The 20,693-nt window shown below is 41.3% G+C and overlaps 1 protein-coding gene across 1 annotated transcript in view; it reads left to right on the top strand.

Annotated features, from left to right (window-relative positions):
- The window catches only part of SENP1 (SUMO specific peptidase 1), a 93,822-nt gene that overhangs the window by 6,044 nt on the left and 67,085 nt on the right, over positions 1–20,693 (top strand). The window contains exons 2-6 of the mRNA XM_040340802.1: positions 11,526–11,574; positions 15,513–15,616; positions 16,770–16,842; positions 17,606–17,789; positions 18,335–18,497. Of these exons, the coding sequence (XP_040196736.1) occupies positions 11,571–11,574; positions 15,513–15,616; positions 16,770–16,842; positions 17,606–17,789; positions 18,335–18,497 (528 nt within the window). The 5' untranslated portion in view covers positions 11,526–11,570. The remainder of the gene's footprint in view (positions 1–11,525; positions 11,575–15,512; positions 15,617–16,769; positions 16,843–17,605; positions 17,790–18,334; positions 18,498–20,693) is intronic.

Raw genomic sequence — 20,693 nt, 5'->3', positions numbered from 1 at the left:
GGGCGGGAGAGCGGAGATGCATGGTGGGGGGTGAGAGATGTAACCCCTCTGCTCCTCACCGCCGACATTCAACATGCTGTGAGTGAGGGCGGAAGAGCGCTGATGCTAGGCGGGCGGAGAGAGATGATGTCATCTCTCTGCTCCCCGCCGTACCTACGACATTCCGCATGCTGTAGAGGAAGAGCAGTGATGTTAGGTGGGGGCGGAGAGAGATGTCATGTCTGCTCGCATCGCGCTTCTCTCATCCGCCTGTCGGATCCACCGGGCTCTCACCTGCCGCCTTAAAATGTCATGCGGCCCGGCTGTTGAGGCGCCGCGGCCCGGGGGTTGACAACCCCTGCTCTAGAACACGGATGAGGTTATTTTTCTGTCGCTTGGCTCTCTCCTCGTATGAACATGGCAATGCAGTGCACCCGCTCTGCTTTTTGTGCTGCCTCTCCCTTTAAATTCTTTGTATGTATTCACACTGGTCCATTGTGCTTCTGTTGTGGTGTTAAAAATCTTGTTTGCTGGATTTTTGGTTTGTTAAAAAAAACGCAACAAAAACGCACCTCTCCCTTCAAATGCATTGAAAACTGCAAGAGTGCATCAATAACGCACGTGTTACAATTTTGATGCAGTTTTTGTTGCATGACCTATGAAAAACACACCATAAGCACAGTAACATTGCATCAAAATCATGTGTGGTTTTTAGTGTCATTATCGGCAAAATGCCGACAACCGTTTTTTTTTTTTTTTTTTGCTAATATGTTGGTGCATCTCTATTATTCAGGCATGTTCCCACTTCAATGGTCCATTGCAGTGCCGTCTTCATGAATGGGCCTAATGTGTATTAGTGGGCATATTATCTGCTTGTTACGGATGTGGTTAAATGTTCGTAATCAGGGCAAAGGTGCATTTTAGGTAAACCTGTCATGAGGAAAATATGGAGGCTGGCATTTTCTTGGCTCCAAAAAAAAAAATACATTCTAGAGCTGCACGATTCTGGCCAAAATGAGAATCACGATTTTTTTGCTTAGAATGAAGATCACGATTCTCACGGCGTAAAATCTTTTACATTTTATACAAAAAAAAAAATGGGCTAACTTTACTGGCTAGTTTTTTTTTTTTAATTCATTAAAGTAATTTTTTCCAAAAAAAATTGCATTTAAAAAGACTGCTGCGCAAATTCAGTGCAACATAAAATATTGCAACAACCACCATTTTATTCTCTAGGGTCTCTACTAAAAAATATATATAATGTTTGGGGGTTCTAAGTAATTTTCTAGCAAAAAAAAATAAATTTAACTTGAAAAGAGCTGTCAGAAAAAGGTTTGGTGTTTAAGTGGTTAAACGTTCCCTAATTTACATACAGAAGTTTATTCCTTTGAAGTGATACAATGTTTACACTTAACTTTCCACTGATAAAGAATGTTTTTAAAACTTGGCAGGCTGCTCAGACTTGGCAGATTGCCCAGACTGACTTTTGTCAGAGCAGAGAGGAAATTCTTTTCTTCATGTCAAAGATCGCATAATCCTGTGTCAAGATCGCAATGGGAAAAAGATCGCGATAACGATTCTTGACGATTAATCGTGCAGCTCTAGTACATTCCATAAAACACTTCTGAGATCATTGAAGCACACCACAATTCTTCATGATGAATTAATTTGTTGCCAACTGCTGGACCCCAGGTGCAGCAAAAACTAAAAATACACCAAAGAGGCAGCCCTCTGGAGGTGTCTAAACTGAGCAGGTGCTGTGTCCTTCAGTGAACTCAGAGTTGAGGATTTAGTGGCGAGTACAAAAATTCCTTTTTTCTCTTTGAAAGACACAGCATTTATTAATTACAGGGGGATGTTCTAAAGAAGTGCTAGCAAAACAGTGGGTCCATAAACATTAGAAACCAAGAGTAACTACACCCTGGCAGAACTCTCATTACCACCTGCAAAATGTTCTGACCAAAACTGGCATCTGCTGAGGCAGCCATGTCAACTTGGCTCTAGTATGAGCAGACTACCAAGGACAGTATGTGTGCAGTACTGAATTTGGTCTGAGGGGGGGGTGGGAGCACCGGAGCCGTCCGCGCTGTCGCCGAGTATTTCCGAGGCTCTCTGGCGCCCTCCACCTCTGGCCACATGCGGTATTGCATGCCATAGAAGTCAATAAAAAACAAATTATTTTCATTTCTATTGACTTCTATGGGGAAACTCACTTTGATATGCGAGTGCTTTGGATTACGAGCATTTTCCTGCAACGGATTATGCTCGCAATCTAAGGTTCCACTCTATCTGCCTTGAAAATATGAAAAACAGAAAATGGGGAAACCAATTTTGTAGATCCTCGGTCCTGAGAGGCTAGGGTTTTGTTTCAGAGTGGGGTTTTGGCCACCTTCTGAGGGCCACCCCTTGGAAGTACTTTTAGTTGCCCATAGTGGTCCTCTACTGCAGGTGGCGATATAAACCCATCTGTCATGAAGATTTGCTTTGTCCTTTAATGAATGGAAGAGAAATGTTATTTTCTATATGTCTCTGACCATAAGCATTCCATATCACGTTTTCTATGTCTACTTGAAATATAACATTGAAATGCTGTGTGGATAGCTACTGTACATGCTTTCTTCTGGGAGGAGGAAAGGCTTGGTGTCGTGTTGCACCCCAAGTATGGGTGTACCTGTAATATGGTAAGAATGGTGTAGTTCATTTTTAAGTTCCAGGGCATCCTGTTGTAGAAGCCACAGACTTGATGCAGCATGCTATTAATTATTTACTAGTAGTCCCAGATTTTTCTGTCAGTAATTCACCCAGTTTAACTCAACCTAGATTGTAGAGCTGGACAATTAGGCCCCATGCACACGAGACGCTGTTAAACGCGTGTTCAGAGGCAGTTTTTTTCAACTGCCCCTGAACACATTCAACGTTATCCTATGTGTCCATGCACACAGTCTCGTTTATTGCCGTTTTTGGCAGTTGCGTTTAACCTCGTTTTTCCAGAAGCAAAAACATGGGTTCAGACGCAAACGTTTTCCACGTTTCAGACACTAAATGCGGTACCAGCGTTTTGCCGCGGTTTTGTTTATAAGCGTTTTTAAAGATGATCTATTTTTTTTTTATATTAGAAATCTCAAAAATGATGACAAACCATTAAAAAAAACTGTAATTGCTTGCATTGCGTTGTGGACCATCCACAACACGTGGCAAGTGGACAATCCGCAGCTTGTGGCATGTGACACACTAAATACAAGTACACTGCTGCTCTCTCAGCTGCTACTCACTCTGGTCTCACAAAATGTCTGAAATGGTTAAATAATACTGTTTTTTGAGCTTGGGGAGGGTCTTATGTTTCTTAACTAAATGCTTATAAACGCAGCGAAAATCGCGGCAAAATGGGCATTTCTAAACGCTGATTTTAGCCTTTAAAAACGTGTGTTTAACCACTTGACAACCGCCCTATAGACAAAGTATGTCTACAGGGCCGTTGCTTAACTCCGGGAGGCCGTTAATTAACGTCCTCCCAGAGTCGCGCACACGGGCTGATAGCGGCGGTTTACCACGTGATCGCTCCGTCCAATGATGGAGCGCTCACTTGTAAACAAACCAGCGTCATGTGATGACGCTGATTCCTCCCTCCCCTCTCTGTACCGAACAGTACAGCGCGAGAGGAGAGGGGAGAGCGCGAATGCAGCAGCAGTGTTGTGGGCTGGATCTGTGACAAATGTAGTCACAGATCCAGCCATTCAGCCATCCCTGCCCCATACTCTGCAATACCCCCCCCCCCCTCCTGCTTCTACCGACTCAACGTTGCGATCGAAGCCAGGATTGATTTTTTTTTTTTTTTCTTTTAGGCTTCCCAGCCTAGAGGTGAGATATGGGGTCTTATTGACCCCATATCTCACTGTAAAGAGGACCGGTCATGCCATATTCCTATTACAAGGGATGTTTACATTCCTTATAATAGGAATAATTAACTGTCCCCGTGTGCTCGCATGCAGAAGCGAACGCACACGTAAGTCCCGCCCACATATGAAAACGGTGTTCAAGCCACAAAATGTGAGGTATCGCTGCGAACGTTGGAGCAAGAGCAATAATTTTGGCCCTAGACCGCCTCTGTAACTAAAAACATATAACCAGTAAAAATATTTAAAGTGTCGCCTATGGGGATTTTTAAGTAGCGAAGTTTGTCGCCATTCCACAAGCGTGTGCAATTTTGAAGGGTGACATGTTGGGTATCTATTTACTTGGCGTAACTTCATCTTCCACATTATGCAAAAACATTGGGCTTTACTGATTTTTTTTTTTTTTTTTAAGCACAAAACAGTTTTTTTTTTTTTTTTAAACACGTTAGAAAAATTGCTGCGCAAATAAAGTGCGAGATAAAAAGTTGTAACGACCGCCATTGTATTCTCTAAGGTCTTTGTTAAAAAAAACATATAATGTTTTGGGGTTCTATGTAATTTTCTAGCAAATAAATGATTTTTAAATGTAGGAGAGAAATGTCAGAATTGGCCTGGGTGCTCCAGAAAGCCTGAAGGTGCTCCCTGCAGGTTGGGCCTCTGTATGTGGCCAGACTGTGAAAAAGTCTCACACATGTGGTATCGCCATACTCTGGAGTAATAGCATAATGTGTTTTGGGATGTAATTTGTGGTATGCATATGCTGTGTGTGAGAAATAACCTGCTAATATGAACATTTTGTGGGAAAAAAAATCTTGGTTTTGCAAAGAATTGTGGGAAAAAATGACAACTTAAAAAAACTCACAATGCCTGTTTCTAAATACCTTGGAATGTCTTCTTTCCAAAAAGGGGTCATTTGTGGGGTTCTGGCATGTTAGGGTCTCAAGAAATGAGATAGGCCGTCAGTACTTCAGGCGTGATAAATTTTCAGGTATTGGCACCATAGCTTGTGGACTCTATAACTTTCACAAAGACCAAATGATATGCACCAATTTGTACTTAATTTTACCAAAGATATGTAGCAGTATACATTTTGGCCAAAATTTATGAAGAAAAATTACGAATTTTATAACCGAAACAAAGAAAATTGAATTTTTTTATTTTTTTACAGAATTTTCAGTCTTTTTTTCTCTTATAGCGCAAAAAATAAAAAACGCAACAGTGATTAAATACCACCAAAAGAAAGCTCTATTTGTGTGAAAAAAAGGCCGAAAATTTCATTTGGGTACAGTGTTGTATGTCATTCAAATTGTGAGAGCACCGAAAGCTGAAAATTGGTCTGGTTATTAAGGGTGTTTAAGTGCCCAGTGGTTAACGGAGTTTGCACCGGCGTCCCGTGTGCATGGGGCCTTAATTGTTAAAAAATTGTGATCTCGATCTGATGATCTCCAATGCAGAGTTTGCCGATTCTTTCATATAACTAGTGAAGAGACTTTATCTGCTCATTCAGCTGTCAAAAGTGTGTGTGTGTGTAAATAAAAAATTCAAGTCTGCCAAGTTTTTAACATGAAACATTGTAACTAACTTCCTTCTTAGCTCAAACTTCTGTGTGTAAATGCAGGAAGTTTAACCATTTAAAGTCCAAATCTTTTTCTGACACTTGTTTCTTAAGTTAAAATCCAATATTTTTTCTAGAAAATTACTTGGAACCCCCAAACATTATATATTTTAGCAGAGACCCTAGGGAATAAAATGGCAATTGCTACAATATTTTATGTCACACTGTATTTGCCCAGTGGTCTTTCAAATGCATTTTTGGGGGAAAAAATGTACTTCAACTAATAAAATAATAATAAAAACGAAACGGTAAAGTTAGCCCAATTTCTTTTTTGTTTTAATGTGAAAGATGTTACACCACGAGAATCGAGATCTATCTTCTAAGCAAAAATAAATAAATTGTGATTCTCATTTTAGCCAGAATCGTGCAGCTCTACTAGATTGTGGCTAAAATAAGAATCACTATTTTAGCCATAAAAAAAAATCACGATTCTCTCACTTCGTAACCACATCTATCACATTGTACAAAAAATTGTACCAACTTTACTGTTTTTTTCCAAAAAATTGTTTGAAAGACTGCTGCGCAAATACAGTGTGACATAAAATGGTGTTATTTGCAATATTTTATTTTCTAAGGTGCAAGTTAAAAAAATATATTTATGTTTCTAAGTAATTTTTCTAGCGAAAAATACTGATTTTATGGTTGAATATGTTTTTTATTTAATTTTTTTTTTCTTTTCAATTAAGCAACAGTGGGTACAGAAAGAAAAGGCGGAGGGTAGTGGTAAACAAATACCATGATGCGGATAGGACATTGCATTCAGTACATATATTGTCCATATGCAAGAAACGGTTCTCAAAAACATACTTTTATGTCCATATCACATGGGAGTACAATGTACAAAACAATCAATTGGGGAGGGGAGAAGGGGGATACTGATTTTTAACTTGTAAGCAACAAGTGATCAGAAAACGGTTTGGACCCCTTTAACACTAAGGCACTTTTCATGTGCTATTGCGTTGAAAATAGTACCTGAAAACTGCTTCCTAATCTTTTGAATGGATGCTTTCACACTGGGGTGGTGAAAAGTCCTGCAAGCAGCATCTTTGGGGAAGGTTTGGATCACTTATTTAAAAAAAAAAAAAGCAGCACCTTAACCACTTGCCGACCGCGCACCGTCGAAAAACGTCCACAAGGTGGCTCTGCTGGGCGAGAGCACGTAATATGACGTCCTCTCTCCCAGCCGCCACTAGGGGCGGGCGCGCGTGCCCCCCGCTCGCCCCCGACTCCCGTGCGTGTGCCTGGCGGGCGCGATCGCCGCCGGGCACACGCGATCGCTCGGTACAGAGCGGGGACCGGGAGCTGTGTGTAAACACACAGCTCCCGGTCCTGTCAGCAGGGGAAATGCTGATCTTCGGTTCATACACTGTATGAACCGAAGATCAGTGTTTCCCCTAGTGAGGCCACCCCCCCCACAGTAAGAACACACCCAGGCATACTTAACCCCTTCCCCGCCCCCTAGTGTTAACCCCTTCACTGCCAGTGGCATTTTTATAGTAATCCAATGCATTTTTATAGCACTGATCGCTATAAAAATGCCAATGGTCCCAAAAATGTGTCAAAAGTGTCCGCCATAATGTCGCAGTACCGGAAAAAAAAATCGCTGATCGCCGCCATTACTAGTAAAAAAAAATATAATAAAAATGACATAAAACTACCCCCTATTTTGTAAACGCTATAACTTTTGCGCAAACCAATCAATAAACGCTTATTGCGATTTTTTTTTTTTTTACGAAAAATATGTAGAAGAAAACGTATCGGCCTAAACTGAGGGAAAAAAATGTTTTTTTATATATTTTTGGGGGATATTTATTATAGCAAAATGTAAAAAATATTTTTTTTCAAAATTGTCGCTCTATTTTTGTTTATATCGCAAAAACTAAAAACCGCAGAGGTGATCAAATACCACCAAAAGAAAGCTCTATTTGTGGGAAAAAAAGGACGCCAATTTTGTTTGGGAGCCACGTCGCACGACCGCGCAATTGTCTGTTAAAGCGACAGAGTCCCGAATCGCAAAAAGTACTCTGGTCTTTGGGCAGCAATATGGTCCGGGGGGGTAAGTGGTTAAAGTGGTTGTAAATCCACTGTTCCAACTTGCACCTACAGGTAAGAAATATCTCCTTAACCTAAATGGTTAAGGAGTTATTTTCACAAAAAACGGGCACCGCTGTCTACGGCGCACTGAGCGGTGCAGTTTTTGTCCCCGCTCTGTACCGAGCGATCGCGTGTGCCCGGCGGCGATCGCGCCCGCCAGGCACACGCACGGGAGTCGGGGGCGAGCGGGGGGCGCGCGCCCGCCCCTAGTGGCGGCTGGGAGAGAGGACGTCATATTACGTGCTCTCGCCCAGCAGAGCCACCTTGTGGACGTTTTTCGACGGTGCGCGGTCGGCAAGTGGTTAAGGTGCTGCTTTTTTTTTTTTTTAAATAAGTGATCCAAACCGTGTTTTCGCGCCGACGTATGATGCTGCACGTCCGCGCCGCCTCTCCTCGCCTCTGACGTCAGCGCTTCACTGAACTTCTCAGCCCCGCCCGCTGCTGCCTCGAGGGAACAGAGACGAGTAGCAGCCGTGCGGAGAGCCGAGCTGTGAAAGGTAGAAAACAAGTACCAGTACCGTAACGGTACCATACATTTTTATGACAATTCCCCATCTTCCTAACTCCCATCGTTGGTGTTCCGGTGGGTGGAATAGTAGTGCCCCATCGTTGGTTTTCCTGGGAGGGGGGGGGGAATAGTGCCCCATTGGTGTTCCTGCGAGGGGGAATCTGCTGTTTTTCATTATTACTGTTAAATAAACGAAAAAATTCCACATTTAGTTTTTTTAATGGTTTTATCCGATTAATCGACAAAATAATCGGCCGATTAACCACTTAAGCCCCGGAACATTTTGTTGCTAAATGTCAAGGCCAGGTTTTGCGATTCGGCACTGCATCGCTTTAACAGACAATTGCGCGGTCGTGCGACGTGGCTCCCAAACAAAATTGACGTCCTTTTTTCCCCACAAATAGAGCTTTCTTTTGGTGGTATTTGATCACCTCTGCGGTTTTTATTTTTTGCACTATAAACAAAAAAAGAGCGACAATTTTGAAAAAAATGCAATATGTTTTACTTTTTGCTGTAATAAATATCCCCCAAAAACATATATACATTTTTTTTTTTTTTTTTTCCTCCAGTTTAGGCTGATACGTATTCTTCTACATATTTTTGGTAAAAAAGCGTTATCGATTGGTTTGCCCAAAATTTATAGCGTTTACAAAATAGGGGATAGTTTTATTGCATTTTTATTCATTTCTTTTTTTTTTTTTACTACTAATGGCGGCGATCAGCTTTTTTTTTTTTTTTTCTCTCCTCGTGACTGTGACATTATGGCGGACCCTTCGGACAATTTTTACACATTTTTGGGACCATTGTCATTTTCACAGCAAAAAATGCATTTAAATTGCATTGTTTATTGTGAAAATGGCAGTTACAGTTTTGGAGTTAACCACAGGGGGCGCTGTAGGAGTTAGGTTTCACCTAGTGTGTGTTTACAACTGTAGGGGGGTGTGGCTGTAGGACTGACGTCATCGATCAAGTCTCCCTATAAAAGGGATCACTCGATCGATGCAGCCACCACAGTGAAGCACGGGGAAGCTGTGTTTACATACGGCTCTCCCCGTTCTTCAGCTCCGGGGAGCGGCTATAAACGAATAGCCGCGATGTCGTCCCGGATCGCTCCCCGCGGGAATCCGACCGCCGCATGTCGTGGGGGGGGGGAGGTCCCAATCGGATCCCCGACCCGTGGAAAGGCAGGGACGTACCTGTACGCCCATCCGCCTGTACGTGCCATTCTGCGGTCGTTGAGCGGTTAATCGATTATAAAAATAATCGTTAGTTGCAGCCCTAGTTTACTTCCTATTTAACCACTTCATATCCCGCCCATAGTCATATGACATCTGCAGGAGGGATCTCCTTGTGATGTACATGGCCGCCGCGTCACTTGGGAGCCCATGTGTGTACCTGGCGTCTGCCATGTCTGCCGGGCACCCGCGATTGCCCAACTATAGAGCAGGACTGTGGATCTGTGTGTGTAAACATACAGTTCCACGTCCTGTCAAGTGAGAGGAGACCGATGTTGTGTTCCCAGTACAGAGGAACACGATCGGTCTCCTCCCCTGACCTCACTCCCTAGTTAACACATTTAACCCCTTGATCTCCCCTAGTGTTAACCCCTTCCTTGCTAGTCACATTTACACAGTAATCAGTGCATTTTTATAGCACTGATTGCTGTATAAATGTGAATGGTCCCAAATAAACGCTATAACTTTTGCACAAACCAAACGCTTATTGCGTTTTTTTTTTGTTTGTTTTTTAACCACCATTAATATGTAGAATACGTATCGAATATCGAAATATTATTATTTATTTATTTTCAAAATTGTCGCTCTGTTTTTGTTTATAGGGCAGAAAATAAAAACCGCAGAGGTGATCAAATACCACCAAGAGAAAGCTCCATTTGTGGGAAAAAAAGGCTCCCAGTACTGTGGTTATCAGGAAACGGACAACTAGGAAGTTTGGAGATCAGAGAAGAATTACAGCAACAACAATGAGGACATTAAAACAGCACTGCATTAAAGGGTTTGTAAAGGAATATCTTTTTTTATCTGAGTAGCTTCCTTTACCTTAATGCAGTGCTGTTTTCATGTCCTCATTGTTTGTTTTTGCTCTCAAGTTGCTGTAATTCTTCTCTGATCTCCACACTTCCTGGTTGTCTGTTTCCTGATAACTACAGTACTGGGAGCTTTCTCTCTGTGGTCACTAATCAAGGAGGTGTGATTACTGTGTGTCTAAAACCCCTCAGCACCAATCGGTTAAGTTTTCCATACCATCACTGCCCTGTATTGGCTCTGTACAGCAGAGAGGCAGGAAACAACATGCAAAAACTAAACTAGAAACTACAGGTACATTATATGATTGATTTTGATCTATTTTTAAAAGGAATCGGTTAACTATTATGTCTATATACCCTGTAAACAGTCATTTCAGCAAAAATACTTTTTTTATTAATGAATGAATGAAAACTTATATAGCGCAGCACATGCGAACTTAATCGCCTCTGGGCGCTTAGATTTACAACTCCTTTAAGGTAAAGGAAGCTATTAAGATAAAAAAAAATCCTTTACAAACCCTTTAAGATCGTGAGGAGGGAACCGAGATGGCAATTTTTTTATTTCTTATGATTCATCGTACAGCTCTAATAGACACCTCTTGCCATGTTGCATCCCAATCAAGCATTGCATTTACAGGTCAGTTTTGTAAGACAAACTGGGTTGATTTACTAAAACTGTAGAGTGCAAAATCTGGTACAGCTCTGCATAGAAACCAATCGGCTTCCAGGTTTTTTTTTTTTTTTTTTTTTTTTATGCTTAATTGAAAAGCTGAAGTTAGAAACTGGCTACCATGCACAGCTGCACCAGATTTTGCACTCTCCAGAATAGTAAATTAACCCCATTGTATTCTATATACAGTATAAGCCTCTGTAGGCTAGGTTCACATGGAGCATACATTTTTTTTATCTCAAAATGTTTTGTTCCCAAGGCTAGAGGCAAACCGTGGTGTGGTAGTTGGAATGAAAGTGACACTAAACTTTGGTTAAACAATATGTATAGTTAGAAATTGGCTAGGTTTGTTCCCCAGGGTCCCACTGTATGTAGCAACATCGCCACCCTCTCGTGCACGTTACTGAGTGGAACTATGGACATAGATCGGTCCACATGACTCCAACAACACATGCACTGCTTGTTCCAAACAAATGGAAGTAAGAGGGAAAAAAGGTGAGGTTTGGGAGGATATTGCAAGGAGACAGTTAAATATTAAGAGGATTTCATGAAAAGAAGATTACAGGGGGCATTAACTAGTGGATGATCATAACTTTTATATTTGAAGTATAAGGGTATAATTTAGTGTCATTTAAATTTTTCACTTGGTAAACCCTTTTTTTTTGTTTGTATTGTATTTATTTTCCCAGTTTGATTTTTTTTTTTTTCTTTATTTGTTGCAGACAATAGAAACTAGCACTGATCCCAGGGATGACATAAAACTTAAAATGGGTAAGCAATATTTATTATTTTACACTCCTGTAAATAGGCTGTCTTAAAGTGTTACTAAAGTCATATAATTTTTTTTATTTAAATTACAAACATGTTCTACTTGCCTGCTCTGTGCAGTGGTATTGCCCCGATCGTCTCCCTTGGGTCCCTGGTGGTGATCTTGGCAGCTTCTTCTTTCTTCACAATCCTAGCCAGCCGCTTGCTATGTGGCGAGCATAGTCTGCACTCAATAGACTTATGCTGGCCGTACACGCACAGAATTTAAGCCGTATGAAGACTGAATGATTATTCATTGATAAAAGCGAATTAGCCACTAACTGACGGAATAAACGAATTTACATGATCGTTTCCATGATTTTGTTTTGATTACAACATGCATTATAGTTAAAAACGGTAAAGGTTTTAGTTTCGGATCCACTGAGATTTGCTGGGCCCACAATCAAAATCGTCTGTAAAGTTGGGTCCACTAATGGCACAATTGTCGAAAAATCTTTCCCAAAACTACCAGTTCTGGCTGATATTCTGTGCGTGTATGACCAGCTTTACACAGCAGGACTTAGTCCCGCCCCCACTTCCTCTTTACTGAATTTGACAGCAGCAAGAGCCAATGGTTCCTGCTGCTTCTTGAATGCTTTGTACAGAGAAAGTAAGGGGAGAATTGATGCAGCCATGCACATCGCTGATCTATTCTCTCGTCTCCTCCACACAGGGAAAAAGGGGGTGGGGGTGGGGGTGCAGACACAAATTGAAAACCTTTTTGCCTTAATCCAAACAATGCATTAAGGTACAAAATAAGTTTTTAAGTTTTAGTAACACTTTAACCACTTGCAGCCCAAGGCCGTCCCTATGACGTCCTTGACTTTCAGTGGCAATGTCTTTTTCAGCTGGCGATTCTTCGCACCATAAGAACGATCATAGCGGCAGTTCTGCTGCTTGATCGTTCTTGCAGGCGACGGGAGGGGACACGTACGGGCCGTGATTGTAAACAAAGCCGCGATCGCTGCTGGTAAGCATGGCACCGTGTTGTTGTGTTTTTTTTTTTTTGATCTCATGCGAGCCAGCCTGAAGGAGAGATGTGCAGTCTTATTGACCCGGCATCTCTCATTAAAGAGGATCTGTCACAAATAGGGTTGTCCCGATACCGATACCAGTATCGGTATCGGGACCGATACCGAGTATTTGCGGGAGTACTCGTACTCGCGCAAATACCCCCGATACCTAAATAGAATACTTCCCCCCCCCCCCCGCCGCTGCCGCCGCATCGCACCGCCGCATCGAAAGCCGCCGCATGGGTTAAACGGCGTGCAGGAACATCACAGCTTTCATTTGAATAGCTGTAGTGTTCCCGCGCGTATAGACACTCCCCCTTGCTCGGGATTGGATGGGTGATCGTGATCTGTCCAATTCCGAGCAAGGGGGAGTGTCTACGCGCGGGCAAAACAGCTATTCAAATTAATGCTGTGATTTTCTCCATGTGGCGGCTTTCGGCGGCAAAGGTATGGGGGACATGGCTAGAGGGACATGGCTGCATATGTGAGGGACATGGCTAGAGGGACATGGCTGCATTTGGGGACACATTTAAAAAAAGTATCGGTATTTGGTATCGGCGACTACTTGAAAAAAAGTATCGGTACTTGTACTCGGTCCTAAAGTGGTATCGGGACAACCCTAGTCACAAACTATTCCTATCACAAGGGATGTTTATGTTCTTTGTAATGGGAATAAACTCCCCGGTAGCTCGCGCTCAGAAGCGAATGCATATGTAAGTCCTGCCCGCATACGTAAATGGCGTGCAAACCACTCGTGAGGTATCGCTGCATGTGTTAGAGCGCGATCAGCAATTATAGCACTAGGCCTCCTCCTGTAACTCTAAACTGGTAACCTGTAAAAAAAAATAAAAAAATGTAAAGCTTCGCCTATGGAGATTTTTAAGTACCGACATGTTGGGTATCTGTTATATTATTATATTACATTATTTTCCACGTTTAAAAAAACATTGGGCTAACTTTACCGTTTTATTTTTTAATTCTTTGAAAAATTGTTGCACAAGTACCGTGCGAGATGAAAAGTTGCAACAACTGCCATTTTATTCCCTAGGGTGTCTGCTAAAAAAGAAGTGTGTGTATATGTATATGTATGTGTGTATGTGTATGTGTATGTGTGTGTATATATATGTATATGTGTGTGTATATATATATATATATATATATATATATATATATATATATATATATATATATATATATATATATATATATATATATATAGTTTGGGGGGTTCGGAGTAATTTTATGTAGGAGAGGCGTATGGAAGTGGTTAAAGCATTGCATGGCAATGCTCAAGAGCACGTTAACCCAACACCTGAGAATGGACAAAAAATGCTAAGGCATGTGCACATTGCACGCACATAGCACTGCAAGTGAAATGTGCGACTCCCCACAATGTTGTTGTGGCCTATCTTGTCACTGCACTGTCCTAAAGCAAAGTGAGAAGACTCGGTCTATCCCTAAGCCCACTTCTGAAAGTGCTATTTGCATAGTTTATTTTCATGGGCTTCGTTACTTTCAGCACTGACCTTCTATGTGTATACAGATCAGGAGCTTTTGACTTCACTCTATCTTTTTATCCTGCTTGTTTGTTTCAGGCCAGTGATTTTAAGTAATCCAAAAACAGGCAACGTGTATTCCTAGGTCAGCCATGACAGCCCTTGTATGTCTTTGGCAGGCAGTATTTTTAAAGCTGGAACTTCTGTTATAAATTACTTCTGGTTTTAAATGTTTTAGGTTCCAGGAGGATGCTGCCAGGTCTGTCAGGCTTTGGTACAGGAACCATAGGCTGTCAGCTGGTGTCCAGTTGGTAACCAAGTTACTGAATTTACTTTGTTTTGTAGCTTAATGTTCAGTTTGTTGGGTTAGCTAGTGCACATTGATCATATCAATTATTCTATTCTGGTGTAGAGGATAGAACGTCTGTCTGCCCCCCCATCCTTTTTTTTTTTTTCCTGTATCACTGCTAAGGGGGATTGACTCGTTATTTTTTCTATCTATTTAAAAAAAAATTGCAGACAAAATATAATTATTTATAATGTTTTATATATTTATTTTGACAAAGTACTCTGTGGTGTTGATTCCCTAAAACTGGAGAGTGCAAAATCTGGTGCAGCTGTGCATGTTAACCAGTGAGCTTTAAATATCAGCTTGTTCAGTTAAGCTTTGACAAAAGAACCTGGAAGCTGATTGGTTTATATACAGAGTTAGACCAGATTTTGCACTCTCCAGTCTTAGTAACTCAACCCCTTTGTCTTCCGTTATTAATGCTTCTCCTTGGCCGTCGGTATGTTTTTTTTGTTTTTTTTTTTCCCTGAGCATATCTGAGCTGCTTCCCCCTTTTTTTTTTTTTTTTTTTTTCTCCCTCTTCCATTTTGGATGAAGTAGGGGATGGTCGTAACCCCTGTCGGATTATTTTTTGCCATCTGTGTCCCCTTGGGGAGATCTCCCTTCTCTTCCTGTCCCATAGACAAAACAGGAAGTGAGACTAAATGCCTTCAGAAGAAGAAAAATCCCTTGGGAATCCCCAGATGACCAGAACCAGTGCAGAAGATTTCCCGTATTACTTTTCTGGGGATTTATTTTGACTTTTTTTGATAATGGTAAACTGGACAAAGAGAGAGGGTGAATCTCCATAACAGGGGCACAGACCGCATAAGTGGGGAATACTTGTGGAAAAGTATGTCATACATCATAAGGTAACATAATCAATTTCGATTGGGGGGGGTTCATCTTTCTGCAGTACAAGTGAAAGCATCTTCTAGCCATCTGTTCCAGATTTTGTGATATTTGTTCGAGAAGCCCCTGAACGTATGCAATACTCCTATTATTAAAAAATATATACATTTTTGGCTTGTGTAAAATATATATATTTTTTCTGATTCCTTGTAGATGAAGATATGAAAGAAATGATCTGGGAGAGTGAACATAACTCGACGTGTAAAGCACATTTCAAAGACTCAGCACTTGATTCTTTCTCTACATACAATTATGAGGTTTGAATGCTTCAGTTTCTTTCTAATATGTATATAGGACAAACATGGTACTTGACAGTATATTTAAATTCATTGACATAAATTCCTCTCCCCAAAAGGTTCTCCCCATCTAGCGTCCCTACTATTGGTTGGATTTAAACTTCAGAGCCAAAGCTGCAAGAAACAAGGGCTACCATCTTGGCAGCTATGGCCAGATTTACACACATGCGTTTACTTTGCAAGCAATAAAAGTGCATGCCAAGGAGTCTAATGCAATATGTCAAAGCAAAAGATGCATTAAAACACAGTATTATGTGCATTGACCTAAAGTGTGTAATTCTTTGCATTGGCATGTATTTAACGTGTTTCAATAAACTTTTAGTGGAAAAGCATGTGCCTGAAAATGGACAATTATGAGGGCAGCTTAAAGCGGAGGTCCACACAAGTGGAACTTCCGCTGTCCGGATTCAGGTATACTACAGGTATTTGCACCCACATCCGTGCATAGATAGCCACAGAATCTGGTCTGTGCAAAAGTGATAGCATCTACAAACTATGGAATATTCTCCTTTTTTTTTTTTTTTCCTCTAGTAATGGTTGTGATCAGCAACAAATTGACACCTAACTGACACTTTTTGGGGACCACTGACACCAATACAGTGATCAGTGCTAAAAACATGTACTGTCATTCTACTAATGACACTGGCAGGGAACGGGTTAACGATAGGGTTGATTAAAGGGTTAAATGTGTTCCATGGGAGTGCTTTCTAATTATGGGTGAGGTGCTTTGGGGGAGTGTAAATATCTGTGTTCCTGCTTGGCATATTCCCCTCTCACAGAACAGCGGTCGGCCTATCTCTTTAATAATCGGCACGTCTCGGCAGACATGGTGTTTACCATACCCACTGATTGACTCCCACTGTGTCCAATCACAGCGGTTGCCAGTGGCGTGCGTGTGCCCCTCAGAACCGGAAGTGTCAGAACGGGTACTAGGTAAGTGATCTGGCACAGAGCGGCTGCCCTGCCGCAGTATATGTGCGTGGGGCTGGCGCTAAACGGTGAAAATTTATACCTAACCAAAGACTATATTGGGAAATATTTGCCTCTTTTTATTGTTCTTTTTTATAAAAGGCCAACATTAAAACACTTCTTAAAGACTACTTTTCTTTTTCAGTACACTCCTGGGCATCCTAGGCGATTTGAAAGATCTATGGCCACGTCTATTCATAAACCCATCTTCTACTCTGGTAAAATATTTTTCTTTTTATTTCATGTTGTGGTCGTGCTATGATGGTGTTTATTTTTAGACCTGCTTTATCTAAGCAGTTTATCATATTTTAAAAATTGTTACCTTGTATTATATTAATCCTGATCTGGAGGCAAGTCAGGACTTGATACAGCCTATAATTACCTCCACAATATTGTTACATTTTTAGATATCTTTTTAAGGCTGGGTTCACACTGGTCCGACAAACACTCCGACATTAGGAGCTCATGTCGCATGACGTGTAAAAATCAATGTTTCCCTATGAGAGCCGTCTTAACTGGTCCGAAACAAGTCGGTCCGACTTTTAAAATGCTCCCTGTACTACTTTGGTTCGACTTTGATCCTACTTCAGCCCATTGAATATCATTGAAGTCGGAGCAAAGTAGGATCCTTGTCCTTGCCATCCGACTTTTGACATCCGACATGATGAATACAACAGCAGTAAAAGGAAGTTATCTCACACTGGGATTGTTTTGATTGGTCAAAGCACAAGTCAGACTATCACAAAGTCGGATCTGTAGGATCGATGTAGGACTGATGTCGCAGAGCAAAGAAGGATGAAAGTTGTATGACTGTCGTGTAGTATCAGTGTGAACCCAGCCCAAGTCAGGCTCACTTTAAGTTCACATGTGCTATACATTGTAATTTGTAGGCAATCATCCTTAACAGGTAATCCAGTTTTTATAAACGCATATAGGATTCTTGCCAATATAATCTAAACCTATTTATTTTATGCACCTTAGAAACTTTAAAAGGAGACAAGAAGGTAATGTCTGTTCACAACAATACGACATTGGCCTCATCGGTTGATTTTCTTAGGGCTAAACAAAATGGAAATGGACATTCTTCTATATTCCCAGCACAGCTTGTGTTCTCTCAGAAGCAAAAACCAGCAAAGAATCCCCATGTAGAAACAGGAACATTAAGGTATGTGTTTTTCAACACTTTATTTGTAGTAAAAAAAAATTCTCCCTGTTTTTATGCTAAGGACGTTTTTTCCATCCATGCCTAGGTGCAAACTATTCATTAAAATGTTCATAAACCTGTCAGAGTAATACTGGGGCCACCACTACTGACCTTGTTCTGAAGATACTAGTTGCTCTGTTATCCTTTACTCTCTGGGGTCTATTTATGAACAATTACCTATGCAAATGCCCCAACTGTTTTAGGTTTGACCTAATAATATAGAGTTTTTGTAAATCTAAAGAAAATAGTATAGTGTGTATCCAACTATAGGACGATAAGCATATTAGACACAACTAGCCAATTATTCATGATATCTGTGTAAATGCTTCAGACATTCACACAGCAGGTATGCAGATCAGAAAAGGCCTGCAGTGAGTGTTTGGTGAATATCAGATTCACGGTTTACAAATATGCTCTAATGTATGAGTTATTTACAGCCAACTAGGGTGTATGTATATACAAATTGTAAAACCTTTTTTTTTTTTAAATTTAATTTTTTCGTGCAGTGGAGCTACAAATTCAGTTGCTGCAAAGCCAAATCACACTTTTGGTTCGGCTTTTGAGAAGTCCTTTCCTATTAAGAATGCTACGTGTTCAACCCCGTGGAGTGCAGCTAGTCGGCGGAGCCCAAAGAAGATGCAAAGACGACCATTTAGTACAGTAGAAGAAGTAAGTGTGTGTGTGTGTGTGTGACCGACAGCCTGTTTTGTGTAATCCTGTCTTTGCCTGTGTCATTTTATTGCGTGTGTGTGTGTTTGTTTTGTTTGTTTGTTTCTTTTCTTGTATCATGGGACACGATTTGAGTGAATATTCATTACCTACTGGGTTATACGCCATCTTTAGATGAGTGGATGTTGGTAGACAAAGTCTTAGAACGGAACCAGTAGAAGATTAGACTGTTCAGTAAAAGGTAACACAGAAGAATTCTCATCTGAGGAATTTATTCACTAAGAAGCCCAGGATCAGGCCTTATCTCCATTCTAAAAGGCATGAGATTTCTCATGGAATTTGTCTGGGCTAATATGAAGTTACCATTTCCCTGGTCTTCTACTCCAAACATTACAGGATTTGGATAGTGGCAGCTGTCACAACATTCCCAGTCCTTTTCTGCACATCCTTATTTAAAGGATGCTTGTATGTGGACTGGGCTCATCCTGAGGTAGTGTTCATTCCACCAAAGAGGATTTGCTCAGCAATACCACATGGAGAGTGAGCTTGTGGAGTGTGGTTTTGGTGGATTTCAGTTTCTCATCTCCATAAGACCCTCTGGTGTCCCGATATTTCCAGATGCCTTTTTGACTTTTATGTCTGTAGGGCTTGTTTAAACCCTCATTGTGGCTGTAAGCTTGTGCCAAAGCCTTAAGGTCTGGGATTAAGAAAGAGGGATCCTACTAAACTCAGAGGATTTCCTGTGTGCCTTTTTAACTTCAGTGGATCCCTTGGACTCCATACAGCAGTTTTCTTGTCCAGTGGTCTTGTCTGTACACATGCACAGGATCTTATGGCTGAATTGTTGGTCAATGGACACACCCTAAAAGAAACATGGGGAAAATTTACTCCTTCCTTTTTGCCTTGCATCCAGAAAGTAAATGTGGTTAAGAGTACCCTATAAAAAGGCCAAGCTTGGGGTGCAAAACCTGCCACTTTTTCGGCTTCAAAAAAAGCATTCCTTCTGCCATTCTCAAGCCAAAGTCTCGGCTCTATAAGAAAACATAAATTCCAAAGCGAACTAAACCCAGGTAACAGGCCTTCTTGACAATGAAGGGGTGCCTCCACTCATCTGTATGGCACGTTTCCAGACCTTCATGAAGGTTTGGTAGGGGACGATTGTGGATGAGTGGGTCTGCAATATAGTGGATTGAGACTGCAAGCTGGAATTTTGGAGCTTTGCCCCTTCTTTATGCTTTCAAACATTTCTTTGAAGCCATAAAAAACGATTTGCTGTTCTGTAAGCTCTCGATCATCTTCTATCTTAAGGAATCATTACGGTTCCAGAGAATGAAAGATTTCAGTTTCTACTTCAAACCTTTTCAAAGTTTCGAAAACTCGGCTTTGTTCATATTTAGACTTGACCCTGGATACCATCCAGGCAAAATCCTATCTCTGAGCAAACATCTTGCTTTGAGGTCCCCAGGTGGTCTTGCTTAAGATGTTGACAAATCCCTTGAATTTGTCTTTGCATGAGGATTCTGGGAAGAATGGTAACCGCTTTCAAGATGATGCCCTTTTCCCATTTTTATTCCAGACAGGCCTCCAGTGGCATGGTTTAATGACATGGAACCAGAGTTTGCAGTCATCCTCTTTTGATGTAGTTTTAAAGTGGTTCTAAAGTCAGATTTTTTTTAAAAATCTTAATGCATTAAGAAAAAAACCTTAAGCGTGCATGAGCCCATCTCGATCCAGCAATGCTTCACTAGAGTTTTGGCTGCCTGGGATTCCCCCTCCTTATTGGCTGAGACAATAGCATGGTGCCATTGGCTCCTGCTGCTTTCAGTGAGCCAATGAAGAGATAGAGGAGCTGGGGCCGAACCACAGCTCTGTGTCTAAATAGACACACAGAGCAGCTGCTTGGCTGCTCCCATAGCGAGCGGTTTGCTGTGGGGGCACTCGGCAGGAGGGAGCGGTCAGAAGCGCCAACGAGGGACCTGAGAAGTGGTGGATCTGGGCTGCTCTGTGCAAAACCACTGCACAGAGCAGCTAAGTATAACATGTTTGTTATTTTTTTGAGGGGGGGGGGGTAAGACGTTGGTATTATGGATTTTAGAGATGGTCCTAACAGATGCCAGCCTGATAAGTTGAAGTAAAGTACTGGACATTTTCTTGATCCAGGGAACTTGGCATTGCAAAAGAGGTTATTGATTATCG

This window comes from Rana temporaria, chromosome 2 (genome assembly GCF_905171775.1).
Source record: "Rana temporaria chromosome 2, aRanTem1.1, whole genome shotgun sequence".
Taxonomy (NCBI): Eukaryota; Metazoa; Chordata; class Amphibia; order Anura; family Ranidae; genus Rana; species Rana temporaria.
This window is presented reverse-complemented; position numbering and strand designations above follow the sequence as displayed.